This window comes from Mustela nigripes, chromosome 12, assembly GCF_022355385.1.
Source record: "Mustela nigripes isolate SB6536 chromosome 12, MUSNIG.SB6536, whole genome shotgun sequence".
Lineage (NCBI taxonomy): Eukaryota > Metazoa > Chordata > Mammalia > Carnivora > Mustelidae > Mustela > Mustela nigripes.
The window spans coordinates 111,862,997-111,877,082 of NC_081568.1; the positions used below are offsets into that span (position 1 = coordinate 111,862,997).

Genomic DNA, 14,086 nt, shown 5'->3' on the forward strand with positions numbered 1-14,086 from the left:
TACCATTGGTCAAACTGTATGCACCATAAGCAGAGTAGTAAGTCATGATTTTTTTCTAATTATAAATTGCAGGTCTTAAAAAAAGGAAATGCTTTTTTTTGGTCCCAGAACATGAGTTTTATAGGGGAGTTTATTGGATGTTGGTTTTTTGGTTTTTGTTTTTGATTTTTTTTTTTTTTTAACATGGAAAAGGGAAATGTGAACCAGTTACCAGAAATAATGGCTAAATACAAACAGGGCTCTAGCAATAGCATCAGTAAGTTAATTTTCTGGGAGCCCCTAAGTAATTCAAAAATGTTAGAAAGATACAAAAACAGCAAAACATATACAAAACATGATCAACATTTATTTAAAACGTAGTCTCGCATTACCACTGATGGCATCGTATTCTTGCTGCCTGGTGGAATAAGAACTCGGAGATCTGGTTTACGGTTATTCATCCCTAGGTTCATGGGAGGAGGAGATTTTGCTTGCATATTCTTGTTCAAGTTACCAGGTGAGACCAGCAGACCTGGTGAGTTTCGGGGATTGCCATATCCGTTCCCTGTTAACACAAAACAATGAAAGTATTCAGGAAGAAATCTAGATTCAAGTACGTTTCTATAGAAGACACTATGAGAGATTAAAAATCAAAGCTTAACAGGGTAAGACATACAACAAAGTCTGTAGGATGACTAACAGCCTCCATGTGAAGACTAACCCAGTCAGTTTTTAAATATTCTCTGAAGGAAGACGAAACATGTTTTAATGAGAAGAGCTAATATATACCAACTCGCTCAGAAATCGACATATACTTTTATTCTATGAAAAAAAAATTTCAGGAAGAAAGTCAGACCGTTGTTCAGGGCCTAAGAAAAGCACAGAATCGGTTCTGCACTTCAGCTGACTAGCTTGGCAAAGGTCTGACTGGTGTGACTCACTCTTTCAGTTCAATGGTTTGGTTTTTATTTTGTGTGTCTGTGTGTCCTCAAGTGAAGAAAGGGCATACCAGTAAGACTATAATTTCTAGGACCTGCAGGAGGGGTAGCCTCTTCCACAGTTTGCTGCTGAGTTCCCCTTTCCTTGGAGTGGTTTCTCCTTATGGTTTTCCTCCGTCTGGTTTGCCCTCCTCCCAAGTTCAGCTTATGACCCTGAAGTCTTGTTCTCCTTCAAAAGCAGGACTCCTTCTTAAGAGCTGAAATGAAGGCATGTTGCCTCCACTGTGGTGCCGATTCACCACGGCACAAGAAGAGTCATCTAATATGGACATTGAAAGGGTTCCTGTAGATAGGTAGCTGATGTTTAACCCGCCACTAACAGAACCGGCTGTCTGAAGGATGCCATTTCTCATAATGCAAAATACATTGCTCCATGACAGGAAGAGCTATGGAGGGAGTTGGTACAACCATAGCTGAGGCAGAACATCATCTGTTGGTTATTTTCTGCTGCCTCTCACTGCAGAGGAATAGAGACCCGCTCTCCAATTTGACAATCCTTGCTGGAAAACTAGACAGTTGTTTTCTGAAGTTCTCTAAAGGAGACAGTCAAACCTCACTGTTATGGTCAGTCATCATTATCATTATCCTAAAACACAAGTGTCTATTACCCCAGGACGAATGATACTGTGTGCTACCCTGTGGGGAGGCAAGGACTTGGCCCCAGTCCTCAAACGCCCTGCAATTCCTTTGTGGTAATTCAATACACACATGTGAAATGTCCAAACCAGGACAATGCGGCCTCGGGGCAGGTGCCTACAGAGAGGTGCCATCCAGACTAAGTGTTAGTGAGCTCTTAGGAGGGAAGAGATTATCCAGTGAAGATTCACCTAAGAGTCAGGAGTTGATGTGGGCCTTGAAAAAAGAGAAGAGATAGTAAGACATGCTGAGCTTGTGACTGGGCTCGGGGAAAGGGCTGAGGTGGGAATTTACAGAGCACAATCAGGGACACTGTGAGCAAACTGGCTAGTAGGGAACTCATGAAAAGAGAGGGGAGTCGAAGACCTTAGAAGGACATGGAGAACTTGACTTCCAGGCGGATACATCTTGGATTGAAATGGTAGAAATGCAAACCCAAGAGGGTCACAGAGCAGAGGCCGTACACAGGCCTCTAAGGGGACAGAGAGATATACTGGCATTGGGATATCCTGTAATTTGGAAGGTCTGGGAGTATGAAGCAGTCTGGAAATATGGTGATGGCCTGAGCTAAAGATGAGGAGGGAGTGGGAAGGCAAAGCACAGGTATATTTCAGGAAATATTTATGGAAACCTCTTTTGAATTAAAATACATTTGAGGCAAACTGTGTAGAGCACATTTGTTCTTCATATCCCATTCATTTACCTGTCTCATTTTATGCATGAATAAACAGGCTGAATATATAACAAATAACTACAAGATTAAATCTGTCAATTGGGTCATCCGTAAAATTCTCCAAGTTACTGGGAGAAAAATAAAAATAAACGAACCCCTTCACCCCCACCAAAACATGTGTCAAGGACACAGTAGTTTCTTAGGAAATGTTGGCTGAATTTGAATATAAATTACTCTTCTATAATAAAACTTCACTGAAAGTCACTAAATTCTCTACAGCTGGCTAAATATGTCAAAATCCAAAATTTTCTTTTCCAGTTAATTTGGACAGTTTTTGGTGGCAAAATTTGCTATGTGAAACAAATACATTTACCGAGTATCACTAGGAGAGGTACAAAGGATTTGCTTACTTAGAAAAATGCTTGAAAAAATAAATTTATATTTAATGCGTCTTAACTGAATCATTCTTGTGAATATGTTAAGGCTCTTGTTTTAATTAATAGATTCTACTGGATAACAAGAGGCTGAGAAAACCAAGACAAAATTTGCCCTATACTTTCCTGTCAGCTGAAGTTCAGTCTGATACACTCAATACATATGTCACTTATCTCTTAAGCCTGCGTGAGATCTGGTTTAAATAAACAATTAAATGGAAAATTAGGTGGGTAATTTCAAAAGAAGGGGGGAAAGAGTCAGTTAAGCAGTGCAGTGAAGCTTGAATAGATCAGAGGAAACTAAAACTCTTGCTTGGTAGATGCCAATACTGGTTTGCATGGAGGAGTTATTTTGCTAAAAGGAAGTAAAACCGCTTTGTGAAATGTGTTGTCCTGTGATATGACAAGCACTGGGCCAGTGTGTGAAAATGGAAATGCTTCACGGATGCTCTGAGAAAAGGGTTTTTTTTTGAAAATTAAAAAAAAAAAATTTCTACAGTAAACTCTCTGAGAAATTCCAACAAAACCTACATCTTTCTGCCCACATTTTTAAACAATGATCTAGGGCAGCAGGAAAAAAAAAAAAAAACAGTAAACATACATTATAGTTTTTCATCCAATAAATGTCTCAAAACTAAAAAAAAAAAAAAGGATTTGAAAGCATTCTCTTTTTCTCTTGGAATATTTCCTGTTATTTGGAAATTATGCCATTTTAGAAGATTAGTCACATATTTTAAGGTGTTTCCATATTGAACATAAAATATTTTGAACCACGATGACACTTCTTAAATTCATATTTTTAGAGCATAAAGTTATTTTTAAGAACAAATAAATTCTGCCTATTACCGGTGAATTTCTGTTTTTAGCATATTGTGCCAGCTAGCATTTTGGAGCCGTATAATAACCATTTCTGTTTCCAGCCACCAAGTTGTTATTCTTTTGGCATAATATAGATTCAGGAATGCAAGACTGTGGATCCTAAACCAGTGATATAGAAACCTATCATTTGAAAATCAATGATGAATACATGCGTGTGGTTTACTGCTAAGAAGAGCCTGCATTTAAACTGGCTTTGAAACCGCGGGCCTCCTCCTCACTTAGAACGCTGTGGCCTGCGTTGAGGCTGTTGTCCTACCTTAAGATAAATTCACCGAAGAGAATGGTCTCATTCAAAGTCAGGGGTCAGGGGGTGGGAAATGCCAGCTCTCAATAACCTTCTAATATACATATTCAACATTTCTTCATGCTGTGTTTTAAAGTTACCCTCCGCCTGGACCACGATCAATTCAGATGTGACTTTATGCAGATGTCACAGTCCTCTGACCACTTCAAAGCACAAAAATTATAAAGCATGAGTGAATGGATTTCCTGATTATAGATTATAAGAAATGAAGAACAGACCAACTTTAGAGTCAGTTTGTTTTATAGTTTGATTTGATTAAAAATATTGTTTCACATAAAATAAAACAATTTAAGCATTCACAATATAATTTGTAGGAAGGATAACAGAATCGACCTGGATCGGTTACAAGTTTCTAAACATTCATATTAAAACTAGTGTAAATATACAAAACTTGAAATGTGGTGTTAGGAGAAAAAAATTTTTTTTCTCCCCAGTTAACCTGAAAACACTTGCTGCCTTTTTTTAATTTTTTTTATTTTTTTATTGACTCCTATTTTAAGAAGTTGTAAATTCAAAGAACATATTCCTGGCTTAAGATGTTGTGAGAAGGACATTTTGCCTTGTCTCACAGAGCGCAATTGAGCATGTAGCTAGCTCTCTCTGAGCCCAAAGTTCTAAAACTTCCTCTTACTTGGATGTTTAGACATCACCTTCCCCCTAGGACTTCCATTATAAATACAAGCATACAAAACTAATAAGCACAAAACAGATACTAGTCTTTATGAACCACAGCTAATTTTTTTCACGGGCAACATTTTTTCTTCAGTCTCCTGAATTGTCCTCTTTGACTATCCCTGCTTCCTCTTCCAGCTCCCTGTCCAATCAGATACCAAATCCCTGCTTCCTCTTCCAGCTCCCTGTCCAATCAGATACCAAATCTCTTTTTCTTCAGAAATGCCTCCCTCCATCCCCGCTGCCACCATCCTAAGGAAGGCTTTCATCACCATTCGACTTGGTCTTTTATCAGGGTCCCTGGTCTCCAGTGGTAGGGTTCTTCACCAGACCTTACGACTGGCTTCACGAAAACCGTGAGCTCCTTAAAGCTGGATGCAGACTTATGTGCACGTGTGTGACAATAAATCTAACGTACAGTCTCAAGAATTTCTCTAACATTTTTTCTAAAGGGCTGTTTCTGTTATGTTACTTTTTCAGACCATACTTAACACTGTTGGGTCAGTGCCCTGCTTGGCTCTCAGAACTGCACATAGTCTGACCCCACTCTGTTTCACCTAATTCCCAATATCTACAGCCAAGCTCACAGCCCTCTGGATACGCCTGTGTCTTTGCTCTAGCAGTGTTTGCTCTCTTCTTGTTTTTGTTTTTTTTATATATTTTATTTATTTGAGAGAGAGAGAGAGCCGGGGCGGGGAGGGGGGTGGTGAGAGGGGCAGAGGGAGAGGGAGAAGCAGACTCCCTGCTGAGCAGGGAACCCGATGTGGGGCTTGATCCCAGGATCCCAGGATCATCACCTGAGCCAAAGGCAGACACTTAACTGAAGAGACATCCAAGCACCCTGCTCTCCTTTTAATTCAAATTCTTTTTTTAAGAAGATTTTATTTATTTGACACAGAGAGAGAGAGAGGAGAGAGAGAGAGATCACAAGTAGGCAGAGAGGCAGGCAGAGAGAGAGGAGGAAGCAGGCTCCCTGCTGAGCAGAGAGCCCCATGTGGGGCTCGATCCCAGGACCCTGAGATCATGACCTGAGCCAAAGGCAGAGGCTTAACACACTGAGCCACCCAGGTGCCCCTCAAATTCATTTTTAAGAATCAGCTAACACCTCAACTCTTTCACGAGAGTTCAGACAACTTTTCAGACAACTCAGCCCACCTTGAACACACAGTCCCTTCTATCTCGTTGCAATTCGAAGCAGTGATACATGCAGAGGACTAGCTCTTTAAGTGTTTCAGATGCTTGCAAAATGGATATACAGACTATGCTGGAAAAATTAGGAATTACTACTCAGGAATGGCACCAAAAGTTAAGTTACTGAGGGAACGTGAGATGAAAACTGTTACTTGCTAATGTTACTTGCTAATTTCAAATATCGAGGGTCTCTCTTCTACGCGCTACTTGAGAACATTTCTTATTTTAGATAATGATTACACACTGATGACCAAGTACACCGTTGAGACAAACTGCTCATCAACCATATGATATTAAAGTCAGGAAATCACGCAAGTGCCCAACTACTAAATTTGTTTAGAGAGAGTTAATTGAAGCTTCTTTTTCACTTGTTGCACCTGTTAATCATTTCACAGCACATTACCTTAGCTAACTGCAAGTGGTAGAATCAAATAAAGTAGGAATTTTCCCTGATGAAAAAGAAAACTCTGAGGCACAGCCTCTTTTCTTCTTTACTGACGAGTGTTTACGCTTCCTGCCACAGGTTTTCTCTATACATCTCAACCATAATTTACTCATATGGAACATTCCACCAAGAGTCGGGCTGCGTGATATCCCAAGAAAAAGAATGCCAGAAGGGTGGTAATTAAGAACGAGCAGGATTTTACTAGGTGGTCCAGAGAGAGAGACTTCCCAGAGACAGGGGATACATGAAAGATCTCAGAGTCATGACTGTATTGGGGAAGGACGAGTATTCCCATGAGAATGGAATGCCAGTGGTTTTAGAGTATGCAGTTTTCAGAAGCTGGAGAAGCAAGTTTGACTAACACAGACCTCTCAGATCATGTTAACGTTATACCCTAGTCTTTACGCTAAATGTTTATTCAACTTCTTACACTAGAAATTAAGCAAAGTTAGAGTTTGTGAGTGGTAAGTGACATCCTTAACTGTGCTTTAGGAAAAAGGGTGTCCGTGGAAGTGGTAGATCAGAGGTTAGACTGCTATAGAAAAGCTAGTTAGGATGCATCTGCCACAGACCACGTGAGGAAGGAGGCGGCAGAGACAGGAAGACCTAGAAGGCAGAAGGAGTGAAGGAGTGATGGTCAAAGGAGGATGAAGTAGATAAATCCAAGTTCTGGTCTTGAGGTCTCCATTAGAGTTCCTCCAACCACACTGAGCCGTAGCTTTCTTAACCCTAAGCCATCATTTCATCGGTGTGAGAGAAGCATAAATGCAATCTGAATCAGAGCCTCTCATATACTTGTCTGAGACAGCCTTCCCCTACATGACCATGCAATAATATTAACAATATCAAACACTTTCTAGAGTACTATTTATCAGTAGAACCCACAACATCAAGCATACATTTTGAGGACCTTGAATAGTACCAGGCCCTTAGTGACCGCTATAGAATTGTTGGCTAATATACATGGATATAAAGCACCTTGAATCCTTGCATTGACACCCTTGTCAGGTACGAATAGGATCCCTGTGTTACATAATGAGAAAGCTTAACAACAGAGAGGTCCAGCATCTTGCTCAATGTCAAACAGCTCTCAGCGGATGGAGCCATGATTTGAACCCAGCAGCGTGTCCAGATGCCATGCTCTGAAGGACGGCAGTTGACCTGCTCCCTGAGAACTGGCACACTCCGGAATTCTGAAAACCCCCTGTGTCAAATCTCATTCTAAAATTATAGGAATGTGAAGGAAGAGAGGAAAGGAGTAGAGGGTGACACCAGGGATGTGAGAGACCCAAAGGGCCATCCTAAGCCAGAGGTGATGGGGTTTCTTCAGGAACACAGTTAGCGTGGCCGGCAGAAATGGCATTTCTGGTTGAGAAAAGGCAAAGAGGCACAGAATGGTGATGTTCTAAACCGTATTTCTGGTCTCTGGGATAGATAAATATTTACAAATAGGAAATATTGGGTTCAGCAACACTAAATGCCAGAGCAACTGTTTAACTTTCAGTGTGCTGTTTCGAGTGGATGATTAAATATGCTCTTAAAAGTAGATTCTGTAATATTTTAGTCGATAGCCTCTCCTGTAATGGAGGGTAAAGATGTTTACCTACCTATTGTCAATTTAAGAGAACAGCTTCCATCAGAGCCACTTAACACGATGGTGAAATGCTCAGTGTTTTAGAGTATCTGTTATTAGTTGTTACCTGGAGAATAATTTTTTAATACATAGGTGTATAAACTGATTTGTTTTGTAATTTGTTAATGGTATCTTATTTTTTGGAATTTGGGGCAAACTGCCACAGGAGAGCACCCAGTTGAACCTCTGATGTATTGATTTTCTGTTTTTACTTTGGCAAAAGGTTTAACCAACTTAGGTTTTTTATTTCTTTCATTGGAACAATTTGAAAACATTTATAGCATACTTTCTCGTTAAACTAGAGGTGTCACATACATAATAATGCTCACTACCGTCATTTAATTTTATATCTGAGTTAGTTTACGATAAGTTAGTTTCCAGTATTAGGACACTGTTTTGTATCTCAAACATACATCTTTTCACAGTCATTTGAAATCACTTTAAAATTGTATATAGTAGGGGCGCCTGGGTGGCTCAGTGGGTTAAAGCCTCTGCCTTCAGCTCAGGTCATGATCCCAGAGTCCTGGGATCGAGCCCGACGTCGGGCTCTCTGCTCCGCAGGGAGCCTGCTTCCTCCTCTCTCTCTCTCTGCCTGCCTCTCTGCCTTCTTGTGATCTGTCTGTCAAATAAATAAATAAAATCTTTTAAAAAAATTGTATATAGTAAACTTGTTCCTCCTACCCTACTGGAAGCAATGCACTTTAAATAGTTTTTAGTAGAAAAATACTATGACCTTCTAGAATTCAGTTATATTCACTGAGGCTTGAATGCCTCAACCTTGTTAAAAGTGCAGAAACTATGTTATTTAGCTATTGTGAATCATGATCTTTTTTTTTTTTTCTTTTGAGGGAAAAGGAGATCTTTTTCATGGGATGGCTCTAAGGCAAAAGGTAACCACAAAACATGTGGAGGTCAGAAATCTGGGAATGATGAAAACTTTAATATGCCTACTGTGGAATAGAGGCAGAGCAGATTTTCTGGTTCTTATCCTGGTAAAGACTCCTGATTACAGATTCTTAAACATAAAATCAAGTCTCCACTCTATCTGAGGGTTTCTTAGGGAAATAATACAATAATATATAATGTTAGACTATGAAGAAACTCCTGTGAAACCTCAGTGTCTTTTGTGGTGTATTCTTAGAAAAATACTCCAGGAATACACAAAAGCCAAGACTATTCTTGGCTGTACAAGTTAGAGGGCAGCAGACATTCTACAAAGAGCTTGCCTCTTCTACTTGACCATGTCACCCTGATGCTGAATCAGACCTTCACGGAGTTCATATCTACCCAACTTGTCCTTGATATTTCTTGGACCTGTTTTGTTTTATATCTTTTGTGAAATTAACAGTCTACCTGCCAACTAGATCCTGAACGTTGAACATTCAGCGCATACAATAGGCTCTGGATTGTGAGGCAGTTAAGAAAAGACATTTTACTTATTACTGACTTGTTTTTTCAAAGATTGAGAGTCTGTGTCACAAAGCAGGTTTGTTTTGGCAAACGAGTCTTTCATTTGTCCTAGCAGTCATGTGGGTCAGGCATTATCATCCCAATTTTTGACAGATAAGGAAACTGAGGTTCAGGGAGCTTCTGTGACTTGTCAGTAAGTGGGACAGTTTTAATTTGAATCCAAAACACAAGCTGCTTCTACTATTTTATTACAAAAGCCAGATGTTTCAGATTTAGAATGCATCCTTGTATTTCTTTGAATAAAAGCTCCATTTGCAAATAAGGAGGAATTTGACAACCTGATGTTTTCAATGCACAAAGGCACTCAAAATATCATTCTACTTTGAGTACTGATTTACTGAAGGGATAGTTTTTAATTGCACCATAAAAATGATACTGAACCTTGCTATCTTAAAAAAAAAATTCCACTTAACAATGAATGATAGATTTATGACTCACTTAATTGTTCACTTCTTGAGATTTTGGGGCTGTCTCTTTGCTAAAAATGAGGGGGTGTCTTCATTATTGACAGAATCGTTCATTCTCTCAGTCATTTTTATAAACAAAAATATTGAGACAGTACAAATTAGAGAGAACGTGACAGAAGAGAAGGAATAATTACTTGTGGTTTTAACATTTACACAACTGCTGCAAACACATCAGAAGATGATAATGTTCAAAGTGAAATGTGTTGCACTGTACTGCATTGCACTTCTGTTCTGCCTCAGGTTGATTCCTATACTCTATTTATCCCCACCCTTGAGGGTAGGGGCTGCAGCAGACATCTCTGTGAAGCCTACTAGTGCTCTACTTGCTTATTATACCTTTAATAAATATTACTAGGAGGGCATTAAGCTTCATTTTTTCCTTAGGAAATCAAGAATATAGATAATTATAATACTGACAATGCGAACATTTATTAATAAGCACTTACTCTGGTGAAAGAAACTGTGCAAGGTGCTGCCTTCTATCATTACTCATTTAATTTTCACAACAATCCTAAAAATGGGAATTCACGGCCTTTCCAAGGGCAATAATGTCATCCCTAGAATAACTTATATGTCATGTGTTTTCACTGGTTATTTTATTTTTCTAAATATCTGCCTCTGGATTATTTCTCCAAATTACTGCTTGTGCAAAAATTTTGCACCATGATTTTCTAGCTATCTCCGAGTTGCTTAGTGTTAAACTGAAAGTTCCTTTTTTCATGATTGTCATGTAAATTAATGTAATCATGTTTATGTAAATTGACCATAGATTTAGATTTGCTATTATTACTACATTAATAATAACCTATATTAATACAGCAGGCTGTTTTCTCCCCCACACTAATCAGTTCTTTACCGTAACTGGAGGTTGTACATGGAGTGTAAGGTCAAGAAATTGTGAAAGGAGGGCATAGTGTTTAGCAAAACAGCTAACAAGTAAATATTAAATTCAGTTAAAGCGATTAAAATGGAACAATAATAAGTAAACCCGGTGAATATTAAAGCATCCCATGGTCACATCCATAGATTATAAATTAAAATTGTTTCTCCAGATTTTGATACAATATAGTTTCCTTTAGTTGAAGATAAACTAAAGGGATATATTTTATTTACTCTTTCAAATATGAGACGTCATCATGACTTTAGTACTCTTTGGACTGAGATTTGAGTGAACACACCATGCAAGTCCAACTGTAAAATTTAAGTGACTGGCAAATGTTTGTCTAAAAACAGCAAATTATACTCTTGGCCAACAGCCTTGAAGCCCCAAAAAGTCCCTGGTAGGTAAAAAGTTTTATTTCCAAAAGAGGGGCTTTTTTAACCACATCCCTTCTTCAGCATCTACTGTCTATTGATGCACAATTTCATATCAGTAATGATTTTGAAAAGACCTGTTCTTTCTGTATTCTCTCCAAATAAAATCTTATGGTGATGCTAGAAGCAAGAAGAGAAACCACTTGTGTATGAGGAAAAAGAACTGCTAAGAGAAATAAAGAAAAGTGCTGAGTAAAACTAATATTTTAGGAGAAAATATTAAACTGCTGGTATTAATATTAAAACAACCACAGTTTTGTTGGTCACGCTCTCAAGTTAAGTCAATGGGATATGAGCAAAGAGACAAATTCTCACATTGCTTTACTGACTGTAATAGGAAGATGGGGATACAAAAGATATAAATTGTGAGGTCAGAAATATACAAGGCACTCTAAAGTCTGCTCAAACACTCCTGAGGGAGCTGTAATTTGAGATTTTGTTTTCCCCTGTGGAAATCAAACTCCTTAAGAATTAAGTTAAACTACAGGGGTCAAAACAGATTTTATAATACCTTGACCTAGCCTGTAACATTCTTCCTTTACCTTCTCTTTGACCTGCCTCTCCTACTTCAATGTTGGCCCCTAGGAAATGGCATCACAAGGTATTTATAATTTTCCAGGTCTTGTGTATGGGAAGCGGACACTGATTTATTTATTTTTTTTTAATCATATGCTGTAGATCATCCAACTAAGAGGACTAAGTTTTTTTTTTTTTCCTTTGATAAATCTAGATAATAACTTTGGTTTGGGTTAAAATATCACTGTTACTTAATTTCATGGATAATAATAAAGCAATACGGATGGATCTCTATGTTTTGGGTGAACTCTCAAGGTAAAACTGCAAATGAACTCAAAATTTTTATTTAGAATAATTCAAACTAACAGAATAATACTTTCACCAAAACAAGAATCCGACTATTAATTTGGATTCTTTTCCACATGCTGCTTAACAGTATTTAAAAAAGCAGTAGAAAGTTGTATTTTATGCTAACAAAAATAGTTTTCTTGTCTCAGAGCAACTAAGTCACATCCATCTCTCTTTCTTGAATATTACACTGTCTGAATCTGTATATTGTTAGGTAACAAAAATGTAAACTTGTTAAAGCCAATCCTTTTAGATGGAATTTTTAACCACTTTACTGATACTTTAAATCAGTGAATGAGAACTGCAGAGAAGTCTTTCTGGCTGATAAGAAAGTCAGCCAAGAAACTTTTGATAAGTATCCTCAAAAACAAATACTTGCAAAACAATGGCACTGGTACAGAATATTGTATATCCTTTTCCTCTCCTCAGTTCTATTTTATAATATGCTAAATTTTTCTTTTCCAGTACTAAATGAATTATAAAAAAAAAAGTCATGTAAGTGAAGTTCTATCATTATATAATCACGAAACGTTGCACGGAAAGCCTGTATCTTATCCGCAATGTGAGTTCTGAGTTCAAAGGTTCAAAGTCACAGCCCAAGGTCGTGCTAGATGGAGTCCTTTCAGAGCCTGGAAGCTAGCGCTCCTTCTTTAAGTCACTGCTCAGTGATTTACCCGCAGCAGTACGCTGCCACCAAGTTTCCATGTATTTAGCTGATATAAATTAAGCATTCCAGAAGTGACAATGCTTGACAACCAAACGCATAAAATAGTAAACAATTAACAATCAAAATAAGGAAACAGCTGTTAGTTTCTTTTTTATAAAATTATACCTAATTTACAATAAATGCCAATTAAAATTATTAACCAATATACATAAATCTCCTTTGCCTTATTGTCACATAGCTATGTAGATTGTAAAATTCTCTTAAATTTTCAAAGAGATTCCTAAAATGTTTTCCTTTCTTCGCCTCTCCATCCTTCCCTTTCTTTCTCTTCTTTGTCTCAGTCACGAATCCTTGAGCATATTGGCACTTTGTACTCCATAAAAAAGCAGCTATGTTATCAACGTGAAAACAAAGGGTTCTAATAGGATAGTGAAAAATCCAAAACAAGGCATAGCTCCGAGACTGGATGGGAAAGATGCTATACTTTATCATCAAGTGGAGCTGAAAAAGAGAGGGCCTACCTTTTATTTCTATTAAGTCTAATGATTACAAAAATCCACTTGAAACTGATCTTCAATTATCAATAACCACTAAGATTAGCATGCTAAAAGCTTTAATTACACAGCTATGACAAAATGTAATTTAAAAAGCGGGGACTTTCGATTTTGGCTGTTGAGAGGAAGGGACTAAGCACTGGATGAATAACTGTGAACTGAAACCTAGAAATGTCACCACTGCTAATGTCTTATAATGACTTGCTGTATACGTCCCTCAAATCAAGAGTACAACCTCATCCTGTTACTTCTTTGTTACTTTTTGCCTTCATCTTTGAAACCGCTTCAATTTAAGTGATAAGAGGTTTATTGTTTTAAGTGGTGGTTTGTGATGGTCTGATGTACCAACCCACATTTCATTTACTGCTGTGTATCAGTTCTTCAGGATTTTAATTAAGCATGTTGGAAAAGTTAGTAAAGCTTTATTGGCCAATGTTTCTCAGTCATTTAACCGGATAATTTACTATTCTTTGTACGACTATCAAAAGAATATATTATTTTTGTGAATTATAAATCGAGGGTCTATTTTTTATATTTAAAATTACATTATTTCTTTGAAGTATTCTTTCTTTTCTCACATCAACATTATTAAAAATTCATGACGAGTAGATTAATTTTTCCTTTATTCAGCTAACAAACATAAACTGAGTATCTGCCATGTACTCTCTCTTATGTCTTGAGCTGGGAATATAACCTGTAAGAAAGACACAGTCTGGGGGCGCCTGGGTGGCTCAGTGGGTTAAGCCACTGCCTTCGGCTCAGGTCATGATCTCAGGGTCCTGGGATCGAGCCCCGCATGGGGCTCTCTGCTCTGCAGGGAGCCTGCTTCCCTCTGTCTCTCTCTGCCTGCCTCTCCATCTACTTGTGATTTCTCTCTGTCAAATAAATAAATAAAATCTTAAAAAA

The 14,086-nt window shown here is 38.0% G+C and overlaps 1 protein-coding gene and 1 long non-coding RNA gene across 13 annotated transcripts in view; one reads left to right on the forward strand and one right to left on the reverse strand.

The window, feature by feature from the left end:
• LOC132028795 (uncharacterized) overlaps positions 1 to 14,086 on the forward strand; it is a 71,530-nt gene that overhangs the window by 54,049 nt on the left and 3,395 nt on the right. The gene's annotated exons all lie outside the window — the stretch shown is intronic.
• Positions 1 to 14,086, reverse strand: part of MEF2C (myocyte enhancer factor 2C) — a 164,336-nt gene that overhangs the window by 13,232 nt on the left and 137,018 nt on the right. For all 12 annotated transcript variants that reach the window (XM_059418213.1, XM_059418219.1, XM_059418216.1 and 9 more), the window contains one exon: positions 372 to 544. In XM_059418213.1, the coding sequence (XP_059274196.1) occupies positions 372 to 544 (173 nt within the window). The remainder of the gene's footprint in view (positions 1 to 371; positions 545 to 14,086) is intronic.